The sequence below is a fragment of the Benincasa hispida genome, chromosome 3 (assembly GCF_027475165.1).
Source record: "Benincasa hispida cultivar pf3 chromosome 3, pf3_genome.v1.1, whole genome shotgun sequence".
NCBI lineage: Eukaryota > Viridiplantae > Streptophyta > Magnoliopsida > Cucurbitales > Cucurbitaceae > Benincasa > Benincasa hispida.
Window position 1 is genome coordinate 67,159,358 of NC_143480.1, and position 12,402 is coordinate 67,171,759.

The 12,402-nt window shown below is 35.8% G+C and overlaps 2 protein-coding genes across 5 annotated transcripts; both read left to right on the forward strand.

Annotated features, from left to right (window-relative positions):
* Nucleotides 1-1,152: 1,152 nt before the first annotated feature.
* Nucleotides 1,153-2,823, forward strand: LOC120074222 (Presenilin-1). The gene has a single exon (XM_090312172.1). It carries the CDS (start codon nt 1,339-1,341, stop codon nt 2,707-2,709), a length of 1,371 nt encoding a protein of 456 aa, XP_090168298.1. The 5' UTR covers nt 1,153-1,338; the 3' UTR covers nt 2,710-2,823.
* A 723-nt stretch (nt 2,824-3,546) lies between these two features.
* LOC120074033 (F-box family protein) lies at nt 3,547-11,800 on the forward strand. 4 transcript variants are annotated; one of them, XM_039027011.2, is made up of 9 exons: nt 3,547-4,021; nt 4,538-4,747; nt 7,667-7,877; nt 8,027-8,200; nt 8,735-8,897; nt 8,976-9,113; nt 9,965-10,350; nt 10,551-10,732; nt 11,121-11,800. In XM_039027011.2, the coding sequence occupies exons 2-7, from the start codon at nt 4,696-4,698 to the stop codon at nt 9,992-9,994; spliced, it is 768 nt and encodes a 255-aa protein (XP_038882939.2). In that variant the 5' UTR covers nt 3,547-4,021; nt 4,538-4,695; the 3' UTR covers nt 9,995-10,350; nt 10,551-10,732; nt 11,121-11,800. The 4 variants fall into 4 exon arrangements, with proteins under 4 accessions (XP_038882939.2, XP_090168300.1, XP_090168299.1 ...); XM_090312174.1 differs by having other exon boundaries at nt 9,965-10,732; XM_090312173.1 differs by lacking the exons at nt 9,965-10,350; nt 10,551-10,732.
* Nucleotides 11,801-12,402: the final 602 nt, after the last annotated feature.

The window sequence follows — 12,402 nt, forward strand, 5'->3', positions numbered from 1 at the left end:
GACGACCCGACCCAACTCAACCGAAATCGAATTTAAAAGGTTGGGTTGTGATGGGATGGAGACCCTATTCACGAGTTGTTGATCCGACCAATTTGAATTTTCGAGTTAGTCCAAAAAAATCTCTCAATCCAACTCGTACACACCCACACTTAACACGTTCGTGATGAAATTTGTCAAATCTTTGCAAAGTTTTGATGGAGGTCTTCCAGTGAAAAAGGAAATATCCATTGGCGAGTTGTTGGTCTCGTATGTGCATTAGAAAGGAGGATGGCGGTCTTGGGTTCTAAGATCTCCATATTTTTAATCAGACTATGCTAGCCAAGTAAAGCTGGCAGATTATTAAAAGGCCTAGTAGTCTTCTTACCCAGGTGCTTAGAGGTAAGTATTTCAAAATTAATGATTTTCTTAATACAATTTGAGCAACAATCCTTTGTGTGCTTGATGGATCATTCTATGGGATTGATCTTTATTTGAGAATGACTTCCGATGGAAAGTCAATAATAGAAAGTTAATTCACCTCAACAATGACCCTTGGCTTCCTAGGGAAGGTAACTAAAAGCCACTTAAAATCCTGTTATAAGTTATCTACATTTTGGCGGGAGAGACAAATTGGTGAGATGGATTCCAATGAGAAAGACACAATGGAGATCTGCTCATCTACATTCATTACTCTTATGAATGGCAGCCACTTGAGGTGGCGTTTTAGAAACTAAGCATTTCTTGAATTCTTCATTCAAACCTCTTTGACTGAATCTAATTACATAAAGGTATTAACTTGCTAAATAACACTGCGGATGATATCACATAAGTCTCTTACTCTATTAAGGAGGCAGATTTATCAACTTGCTGAATAACATTACGGATGATATCACATAAGTCTCTTACTCTATTAAGGAGGCAAAGACTTAGGGTTGTGTTTTAGGAGTTATCTTTTTCTCTCATGTTCAGTGATGTCAAAATGTTCCAAGTTCTGATACACTCTCTTACGTCTAAAGCTTTAGAGAAGCATGAGTTCGTTTTTCTTACTTCTTATTCAAATAATTTTCTATATTTGTTTCACATGATGTAATGTTATAGTTCGTTTCGCTTTCTATTTTGCTCTGATTGTCTTAAAAGAAGCATGGAATGCAATTTTTCTGTTATAAGGGAAAAAAAAAAAAAAAGCATGGAAGGTAACTAAAAAGAAAAAAAGAAAAAAAAAGGAAAGAAATTGAATTTAACAAGAGACATGACTTTTCCCCTTTCTTCCTCCCTCCTCGGAAGTCGTTGAAATGGCACTCGAAACTCAGAATCTCTGATTTTATCCCAAACTACTCGCCGTCGCCGGGATCCACCGCCATGGAATCGAGCGTACTGGAGACGATCGGTGTCGAGATCATCGGCGTCATGTCTCCGGTTTCAATTTGTATGCTTCTCGTCGTTTTATTGGTCTATTCCCTCTCCTCAGCCGACCCTCTCGCCTCCGCCTCGATTCGCACCGCCGCCAATCTCGTCTACCTCGAGACCCCTTCCGATTCCACCGCTCAGAAGCTCGAAGGTGCCCTTCTCAATGCCTTGGTCTTCGTCATTCTCATCGCCGTTGTTACCTTCCTTCTCGTTGTTCTTTACTACTACAACTTTACCAATTTCTTGAAGAATTACATGCGATTTTCTGCGTTTTTCGTGCTTGGTTCCATGGGAGGCTCCATCTTCTTGTCTATTATCCAGCATTTTTCTATACCGGTTGATTCGATTACTTGTTTTATTTTATTGTTCAACTTTACGGTGGTGGGAGTGCTGGCGGTGTTCTCAGGAGGAATCCCTATCATCATGAGGCAATCGTATATGGTGTTTTTGGGGATAATTGTGGCTGCTTGGTTCACCAAGCTGCCTGAGTGGACTACTTGGAGTTTGCTTGTAGCTTTGGCTCTTTATGATTTGGTGGCTGTTTTAGCACCTGGTGGACCTCTTAAACTGTTGGTGGAGTTGGCCTCGAGCAGGGACGAAGAGCTTCCCGCTCTGGTTTATGAGGCTCGGCCTACAGTGTCAAGGGGTCCGGAGAATCGGGGGGGATTGGGACTTTTAGTTGCTGGGGTCTCAGATTCTGGATCAATAGAGCTTCAGGCACGTCCAGATAGCAATTTGAACCGTAATGGGAATGAAAACCTTCGTAATTCTGATCGCCCTGCTGCTGACAATCAGAATTTTCGGAGTGAAGAGGTTGAAAGAAATGGAGATGAAGGGGAAAGGTCGCCATTAGTAAGTTACAGTCGAGAAAGGCACTCATCAGATAGTGGATCATCTGGTTATTCAACTGGAGTTCTTACTCCAGAAATGAGACGCCACTTCGGTAACAGAGAAACGGAAATCCATGTTGATGGGGAATTGTCTCCTCTGGTTGAATTGCCAAGTTTGCGAAACCAGATAGAAATGGAAAGGGTTGTCCAAACTGAGGTTACAAGTAGAGGTATTAGGCTTGGTCTTGGGGACTTTGTGTTCTACAGTGTCCTCGTGGGTAGAGCTGCAATGTATGATCTTATGACAGTCTATGCTTGTTATCTTGCTATCATCTCAGGACTTGGATGCACTCTCATTTTGTTATCCGTGTGTCATCGAGCTCTGCCTGCACTTCCCATATCTATCACTTTGGGTGTCATGTTTTACTTCTTGACTCGGTTAGTTATGGAGCCGTTTGTTGTTGGAACTGCCACAAATTTAATGATGTTCTGATTCTACTTTTTTGCCGCCCCAGAGTTTAAATCCCAATTTAGGAAAGGTGATGATTTCATAGATACTGGATTTAATGACAGTGGAAATGAATATATTCATATCGAATTCCTTTTCTCCTTGTGCATCTTAAATGTTTTGATGGTAGATTTTAAGCTCAGCAATGCTTACAGGTCACCATATCTAAACTGTTCAAAGAAGCTACTACATGTCATCATAGTGATTTTTAAGTTCTCAATTAGATTTCAATTACTCTTTCTTCTGTAATTGTATTCTTCGTAAATTTATGTTTCATTCTCTGTTCATACAAAATAGAGACGCAGTTTAATCCCAAATTCACATACTACTTCTATGTTTGACTGAACAAAAAGGGCAGGAATAGAAAATAAGGGGGTGGGTCTTTTGAAATTGTCTTTGAATGCCTATGCAGCAAAATTACACGGCTGACAACCATCTTGGGCTGTACTGTTTTTTTCCCCCCTATTATTTTGTCGTCGAGGAATAAATGTTTCAATTGTATGATGAAATATACAAAAGGGGAGATTGCACACAGGGAGGGTTACAAAACAACCCTCCAACTCATCAAAAGGGGAGATTTGTAAAAGACATGTAATAACACATACACCAAGATAAGGCCATAACCAAAACATCATTAAGTAATTTGTGGAAAACCGGGAATTTTTCATTGAAAAACATGTTGTTCCTTTATCTCCAAATACACCAGAGGGAGGCTCTAATGAGTAGGGCCAGAGAATTTCCTTTTCCTTCTTGAAAGGATGCCCCACCAATAACTCCTGAAGAAGGCTGTTAATAGATTCCATCGATATGGCTCCAGAATTTGCTAGCAAAATTGCATGAGATGAACAAGTGCCCCTGTGTTTCAGCTTCTTTACAGCACATTTACACCAGATGAAAGAAATGGTTGGGTGAGGCTGCCTTCTTCGGATGGCATCTTGAGGATTAATGCTTATGTGGCTGAGTGCCCAACACTAATTTTCTTTATCCTGGGATATGTGTCTTTCCACATTCTATCATCAAAAGAGCTAATGTGAGGTCAGTAGGCTTTGTGAGCTCCTTCATCCTGGATTTGACAGAAAAACTATTTATGGATTCATCAAGCCATGTCCATCTATCTTCTGAGGAGAGAGAGATGTTGAGCAGCTTTGGGAAAAGATGTTTCATTCATTAAATTCTCTCTGTAACATCTTACCAGTTTTCTTGACACCCAAATATTGTAAGATCAGGCAGGTTGTCTCGTGAGATTAGTCGAGGTACGTGTAAGTTGGTCCAGATACTCACAAGTACTGAAAAAAAGGTAAATTCTTCCTACCGTTACTACTTCGGCAAAGTTATTATTGTCAATTCCTGTTTATTTTTATTTTTATTATTTTGAAACAATGACTTGATATAGAGAATTATCCTCCTTTGTTATCATTTTTCTGTTCTCAGCAGGGGAGAGTTACTGTAATGAGCTGCCTTATAGATTTTAGCTTGTTGCCTAGCATGGCTTGCTTTCTCTCAAGCTTAGAGATACATTTGAAATCATCATTTGTAGTCTATGATTTTCCATAGAAAACGAACAGGAATCAGCTTGTAGAACATAGTTGTATGTTTCCACTGAAATTGTGTTTTATATACTGTTTTAACAGGCAACTTACAGGTAGATCGATTTCTTTGTAGGATAACAGGATTTGGGTTTCATTACGTCCAAAGTTTAGGATATTATCTAATTGGTTCCAAATATAGCATTATCTGTCACTTCACGTTGTCTGTGAAACCTTCTATTGCACAACATGATTTTTTTTTTTATTAATGACTCATTTTTCCGCAGTTTTCTTGGCGAGTGGTCTATGTATAGACTATGGAAGGTGCAAAGCTTTGTTTCCTTCCTTTATGATGGGTTGTAGTAGAATCTGAACACGCATGAGAATGTCCTTATCTTGTTCTTTCAAAATGGTATCAATTCTTTCCACATAGGGACATTCTTATATGCTTGTACAGATGAAAGAAGATATTTGCAACGTGGGCTTATTTTCAGTTGGTATAGCCTCTTTTTCTGATTCTTTTGTTCGTTTTGGTTGTTAAGTCCTTTTTCTTTCTGCATGGTGTTTTAGATCCTTCTACATTCTTTAATGACATTTCTGTTCTTTACAAGAAAAGCCTTTTGAAACCTCTTAGCCTTTATCAATGTCATGCCTCCTTATTTACCACGAGATCAATCTATGATAATTTGGTACTGTTTCTATTGAATTATGGCCTCTAATCCTTGAAATACGTGGGCTTCGAGCTCTGCTATTTTCTACCCCAAACAACTTCTAGCATAGCAAATTCGATCAGTTTGATATTTTGAGATTTATTTCCTTCATGGCAAATTGTGAGAGCATGGATTTGAGCTTTTCACTTTTTATTTATTTATTTTTTCTTCCATTGTCAAGTTGGGGTGGGGAGATTTGAGCGAACTTTTGATTGCGAGTGTGAGCATTAACTAGTTGGACTATATTTAGGTTAACGAGCATTCATTTTTTAAAAGTTTATTGATGTATTAAACATTAATATATATTTATATTGGCAGTATAGTTTGATTTAAGAGAATTAATAATGACTAGTTTTTAGTTCAACAAATGTGGAGTGCGGTCGTAACGTCAAGTCTTAAAAAATTATATGTGATTTATCTATTTGGATGCATTTGGACTTGTCAAATATATAAACAACACATAGATTTGAGGAAAAATCATTTTTACTATAAACTTCTGGTAGGTTGTATCAACTTAGGTTGTATCAACTTCAATCTTAAACTTTCATTCACTAGGGGATTATATCAATTTTAGTTATAAACTTTCAATTCATCAATTTAAACCTCAAACTTAAATAAATGTATCAATCTAAAGCTTTGTTTTAATCACCATTTGAAATTTTTCTGCACATGTTTAAAGCTATGTATTACTATTTTAATTATCTTTAAAAAAAATTACAAAAAAAAGTCATTCCAAACAATGTGTGACCAGCATCATGAAGACCAAAAACTCTACTTTCAAAAGTAGAATCCACGCAAAGCATATGAATTCTTGCATGCTATTAGTGGCAGTGACAACGTCTAAAGATGTCCAATTTTTCTGTCTCTATTTATTTTTTTAATATAGCTATTTAATGTTATGTAATTATTATTATTATATAAATATTACATTTAAATTTCAAGTTTGATTGTTTATTGATCAAAATAATGAAAATGTTTAAATTGAATATTTGAATCTAGGTTTTATATTTGAATAATTTGATTTATATTTATTTCTTTTTACTAGAAAAAGTTTTTTTATTTTTTTAGGCCACAATTTGAGTAATTTTATCTTTAAATTCAAATTGATATGTAAAACTAATTATAATAAATAATTTAGTGATAGAGTTAATTATTTAATTAAAAATTTTCCACATCAGTAATTTAAATTAATTCATCTTTTTCAAAAAAATAAAAAAAAACTAACGGGAATATTTTCCCATGGACCCTGATACTCGTAAGTTCCCCATGGGGAATCCCTGTAGGAAATTTTACAGGGATGGGAAATGAAATGGAGAGTGGGGATGAGGATAGGGAATGACATCCTCAACCTCGTCCCACTCCATGGACAACTCCAACGTCATTGAAAGTGGTGGCGATCATAGCACTCTTGGCAACTTTGATGGTGAGAAATTTGAGTTTAACTAAAATGTGGGTGAGAGCAAGGAAAGGTAGTGGTGGACACCTATGAATACAATGAACTAGTCATAGTCAACCTTGTCTAGCTCGTCGACGGTTTTAATTATTTTTCAAAAAGTATTTAAATAAAAATGATTTTTTTGAAAAAATCATTTTTATCTCAAGTTAATCCAAACAGATCCTTAATTGATGGTGTAAGTTGATACATTTATTTAGATTTAAAGTTCAAAGAGATAAAATTAAAAGTTTAGGATTAAAATGATAGGATGAAAGAAAGAATATGAAATTTGGTATTGATAGCCCCCTATTTAGAGGTCATCTTGAATTTTGGCCTCACTTTTTAATTTGGTCAATTTTCGGCCTTCTATAAATGTTATCACCATGTGAATTTATCATTTTTAACCCTTCTTTCTTATCCCTTTTCTCTTTTGCATATATATTTTTTCTTTTTTTCTATCTTTCTTCTTTTTTTTTTCCTTTTTTTCTTCTTCAGTGATTTCTTCTACTTATAATGCATTTTTTCAACGATTTTCCTTATTTTCTTTTCTGGCGATTTATGTTTATGTTGCTTTTTTTTCCAGCAAGATTTCCTTCTCACCCTCTTTTCTTCAGTTGTCCTCCTTTTTCGATATTTTTTTTGTTTATGTCGATGTCTTCTTCTTCTCGAATCAAAGATGTAAGTTGGAGGAATCAAAACGAGAGGAAGAAGCGAAAGTGAGACCAAGAAACAAGAGGAAGAAGTAAGAGTGAAAATTCAAATAAAGGAAAAAATTACAAAATTGACGAGGAAAAAGCTAGAGGAAGAAACGAGAGAAAGAAGGGAGAGAAGAATTTAAAAGAAGAGAAAAAATCAAGGAAAAAAATGAAGGAGAGTAACGTGAATTAGGGAACGAGATGAAGGAGCAAGAAAAACGAGATAAAGGAACGAGAGAAAAGTACGAGAAATCTCAATTACGTTTGACCTCATCTACGTTTTTTGGGATTAAAACAATATTTTCCACATGCGATTGACCTAAATAGAAGATCAAATTTCGAGCACTTTTTTAGAATGGGGTCAAATTTCCAGTGGATTATTTAGAAGTCATCCGTACAAATTTGCGGAAAGAACAGTTTGATGCTTAATTTAATAAAATAAAAAGGAGAGGAGGAATGGAGGATAAGGATAGTCGGTGATAGAGATTGGTCCGATGAACTCTGCAATTGGATTCTAGGGTTTCTTGAGACTGTTCCTTTCCATCTTTGCTAATCCGAAAATGTCTGAATTGCCAGTTGAGCTATGGACACAAATTCTCGAAGTTGGTGTAAAGAGCTATGTTTTGACTTACAAAGATCTCTGTTGCGTCTCCATCTCTTCTCCTCGACTTCGCCGCCTCTCCGACGATGACTGTCTGTGGTCTCATCTTCTCTCTTCCGATTACCCTTCATCGTCTTCTTCTTTTCCGTCCTCCGCCTCCTCTTCAAAGTCCCTTTACAAAATCAGGTACAAGGAAGAATTCATGAGCTGCACGATATCTCTGAATTTCTCTCTTCTAATGGCGTCTGTTTAATCTGATTACGCTGGAACAAATTGGAGAGTCCGTGTTTCTTTTCTCTTCATGACGATTATTATTATTATTTTTTTCTGGTTAGGTTGGAGAGAGATAGAAATAGGAAGAAAGCGGCGCATATGAGAGCGGTGCTTAGAAAGGAAAGCCAAATAGCTGAGCACTATAGAAGGCTTGGTGAATTAGAGAATTGGTTGATGGTGGAGACCAACAAATTGACAACGACCTTGACGGAATTGTCTAATTTACGCACAGTCAGGTAGTGTTCGGCAATTAATTCAATATTTCAGTAATATTTCCTGTTCTTTTCCTCGTTTGATGTTTCAGTAATATTTTCTGTTTGCTTGTGCAACTTGGTTGCTTGCAATTAGTAAAATCGTTGATTGGAATTGTGCTTTCGTTGAGTATTATAGGCAGTGGGTAAAAGGAGGAAACCATAATAACTGATTGTTGTCATTGTATCTAAATTCAATTGGACCATCTTACTAGATTTTTGAGTTCAACAACATGTGGGGGCGAGGATTTCGAATCCTTAACCTCTTGGGTGGATGGTATATTGCCTACATAAGTTCGAACTATGCTTAGGTCAGCATAGGTCACCAAGACAATGAAAAATTGGCTTGGTACTTCGATTATCTGTTGATAACAAAGCCGAGTGGATTCGTTTGTCTAATGTGTGTCCAGTCTTGGTAACTTTTTGAACCTTTTTACCCCTTCACGTGTAATGCTAAAATGTTTAGTCCGGTTAGGAGTCAAATTTTTTAGATATGATAATTGTGTTTTGTCATCTCAGGGAAGCAACAGTAGCTTTGAACGTCTGGCAGCCTGAGGTCATTAGGGCAAGGCAAACACAAATTGTTGAACAATGTAGTGTATCTGTTGATTCTCGGTCTCGGACTCTAGATATGGAGCTCAAGATTTGTAAGCAACAAATTGCTATTTTTTGGAAAGCACTTGTAAGTCTTAAATGTGGAAACATTATTTTTCCATCTGATAAGAACTGTAATTTTAATTTCTAATACTGCTTGCCGCAGAAAGATGAAAGACAAAGACTCAACTTAGCTAAAGAAGAGTTAACTTCATTGAAGTACCACCCTCTAAAGGATCATAAATTTATAGATAGCAGTAATAATGTATCTCACATCAAGAGGAGGTCAAAGGATGCAATAAATGTAAGGTCCTTGCTTGTTGATTATGCTTCAAAATTTTCTGATTGTCAGTTTAAATATTTTTTTTCATCCTCATGATGATTTCGTTACCAAGAAATCTAACTGCTTCCACATGTATTCATAAATTTTAACGTGTGCACTATGTTCTATTAACAATTTTCTTCTTCAAACCATTGTTATTGTTTTCACATGATGTTAGAACTTCTCCCATTTTTACTAGATAAACTCATTAGGATACTTCATACTTCTTTTGACGAAAGTTCCCTAGTGTGATCGTGGGATGCTCGCTGTTCGTTGGTAGATTATCTGATGTATGGAACTTGATGTTCTTTTGAACTTTGAGTCTTTGACCTCCATAAGTAGCATGTATATGGAGGGTGGGGGTGGGTTTGAGGGGAGGGGAGCCTTTCTTCTTGTGATTGATTTATAATTTGGTTGGATTGATCTATATTTTATATACTTAATTATAAAGATTATATAGTCCGCTTTTTGTTTTCATAAATAAATTGGAAGACAAAATTAGGTTACTTTTGTATGAGTTCACTGTGAAAATTGTGCCTTACCTCTGTTTTCATTCGATACCTGAGATGATCTAATTTTGACACATTAACTGGCTTGTTCTCTTGTGGTTATTTTATATTCGTAGTTGAAATTTCTTCTTTGTAGCTCTTCATGACTACAGTATTGTTTATGCCTCAATTTTCACGTGCTCTACTTAGATAATCTTTTCTTCTTTCTTGCCTATATTGGTACCTGTTCCTTATATGTAAGGTAAACATTGCATCTTTGCTTAAAATTTGATTGTGAACTGGCACTGATATGGTAATATATGCTTGATTACCAATTTTTATCAGAGCAAGGTAAAACAGTTACGCAGTACATGACTTGGGGAGCATTGCCTGCTGAAGAATGAGCCTGCTCGCAACATGTGGGCAGTTGCTTAGTATGGAACTACTAAAGATGGTTATGCATTACAATTGAGATGAGCGTAACTGCCGAAGTGTTCTGCACTGGGTGCAGAGTAAGAATAAGATTGACCTGTTATGTCAACATCATATGCAAATCTACATTTTAGTCAAATGGGGAATTTTAAAAATCAGTAGGAAGATTGTCATTAAGGACTTCTTTTATCCAAGGAAATATGTCCACTCCCCATTTGGCCTACGGATAAAGAAACTCATGGTAAACTAAACCCAAGTCTGGACTTCAAAACTAATTCACTGTTGAAGTTCACACCAAGGTACTCCCCTTCACCCTTCATTTCTCTCCCTCTCTTTGGCAGATTATATTGTCTACCTCTTCGTCTCTGGTGCAAAAATGGCTCCCTCATTTATTCTCTCTTCTTTCCTTCATTATCTTCAAAATTTGAATTGCTCATTTTCTCTTCTCTAAATGCTACTCTATTTAAGTCTGTGACCCTTAACCTCCTCACTCCTCTAGCTGCTTCAAGAAAACTCAAAAACATCAGTCTTGCCTCTTCCTCACTTCTCTCATCTCCCTCGCCATTGTTGTTTTCCATGTTGTGGCGTGGCATGATTGATTTGAGATTAAATAACAAAGGAGTAGCTTGATAGGGAACAACTAGTGCCTAAAGCTTGGTGGGGGAAGACAACTACTTAAAGGTTTGTTTCTATCTTTTCAAAATTGGTTGATGTTGATTCATGCATGTTCGATCTGTATTTTTGTTGCATGAATTTCTTCGTTTCTTCCTCTTTGAGAAATATTTCTTTGATATGTTTTTGTCTTTGTTTTTGCTCATTTTGTCCCCATTTTTTACTCTATTTTTGTCTTCGTTTGCTTCTACTTGGATATGTTTTTTCTCATTTTATTCTCTGAAATTTCATTCATATGAAAAAATATCATATATGGGTTGTATAAACGTGTCATTTCATGTCTGAATATCATGTATGAACGGGGAAGTATTTGATGCATGGGTCAGGGTAGCATTACAAATTCATTTAAAATATATTAAACTATTATTGGTGCTAATATATTTGTTTGGACATGTAGAGTCATCCGAATAAACAAGTCATTCCCTCGTTATGATGAGTTATCAGTCGTATTTGGGAAGGATCGAGCTACTAGAGTGGGTTCAGAGACTCCAAGGGACATGGCATCTAATGATGGTGAGCACTTGGGGAAGATATGCATATGTGGGTAGATCTCAAGAATATTACCTCAACTCCCTCGTGTTCGACACAATGCATATACGAGGAAGGAATATCTAGCACGCCAACTAGTAGGTCGACTCCAACTGGACTAACGTTGCGAGGAAGCAAGAAAAAATGAACATCATATCACTAAAAAATGTCGGGCATCGTATTCGTGATAATAAACGTACAAACAAGCCAACTCAAGGGAATTGCATCTTGACTTGAATCAAAGCATGCTATGGAGTCCAGATGACGAAAGGAAGTGTTGGAGATTCTTGCTCAATTACCAAAGTTGTTCTATGGGACAAGGTCAAGCTGATGGATATCATATTCACGAATGCAGATAGAACCAGCAGTTTATTGTCTATTGGAATGGAGCTGAAAAATATGTCCCATGCATCTTTTGGGAAGAGGTGAGTGACCTGCCTTATTGGGTCATTGAACCTTTAATAAAAAGGAAGAGCTCTCTAATGTATGAACATGTCCAAACATAAATATAAGAAATTTTGATATATAAAAACAATCTATTTCTTTGAAGTTAATAGGGTCAGTGCTATGCTGAAGCTTACATTTACTCTTACTGTTCAATCTTCATGTGAAACCAATATCTTTATTGGTTTGAGTTTATGAACTTTAGTAATTTTTATCTGTTATCTGTCTTCTTTACAGGTAAACATAGATGTAAAGTCAGTGCTTTGTGTATATACTTTTTCCTTGAATTCTATGTAGTAGCTCAATTTCCTCATAAATTTTTTCTCAACCAATTTTATTCTTTAAATATTAGATTAAAATACTATTTGGTTCCTAAATACTTTAGGTATTCTTTAATGGTCTAAATTTAGTTAATTTATTTTCAATCAATTTTATATCTAGTCCCTTTACTTTTAATAATTTTTTTCAAGAAAAAAAAAAAACCTTTCAATAGATCTTAAATTGTCATTTAAAGTTTGTTTTGATCAATGTTAAACAGTATTAGTAGTAATAGTAATAATAATAATTTCCATGTGAGAAAAGACACCATGAGAACATATGTTTTCATATTTTCAGAATATGCTAATTAACAAAATTCAGAGTCGTAAAGATTAACATGATGTTTTAGCCTAAATATTAATGATGTGATTTCAGCAAAATCTTTTTAG

Excerpts from the sequence above, each read along its gene's own strand:
- LOC120074222 (XM_090312172.1), top strand. The coding sequence starts at position 1,339 with ATGGAATCGAGCGTACTGGAGACGATCGGTGTCGAGATCATCGGCGTC.
- LOC120074033 (XM_090312173.1), top strand. The coding sequence starts at position 4,696 with ATGCTTGTACAGATGAAAGAAGATATTTGCAACGTGGGCTTATTTTCA. Across the intron at positions 8,898-8,975 it reads CTATTTTTTGGAAAGCACTT|AAAGATGAAAGACAAAGACT; the intron begins GTAAGTCTTAAA and ends TGCTTGCCGCAG. Across the intron at positions 9,114-11,120 it reads GGTCAAAGGATGCAATAAAT|AGTCATCCGAATAAACAAGT; the intron begins GTAAGGTCCTTG and ends TTGGACATGTAG.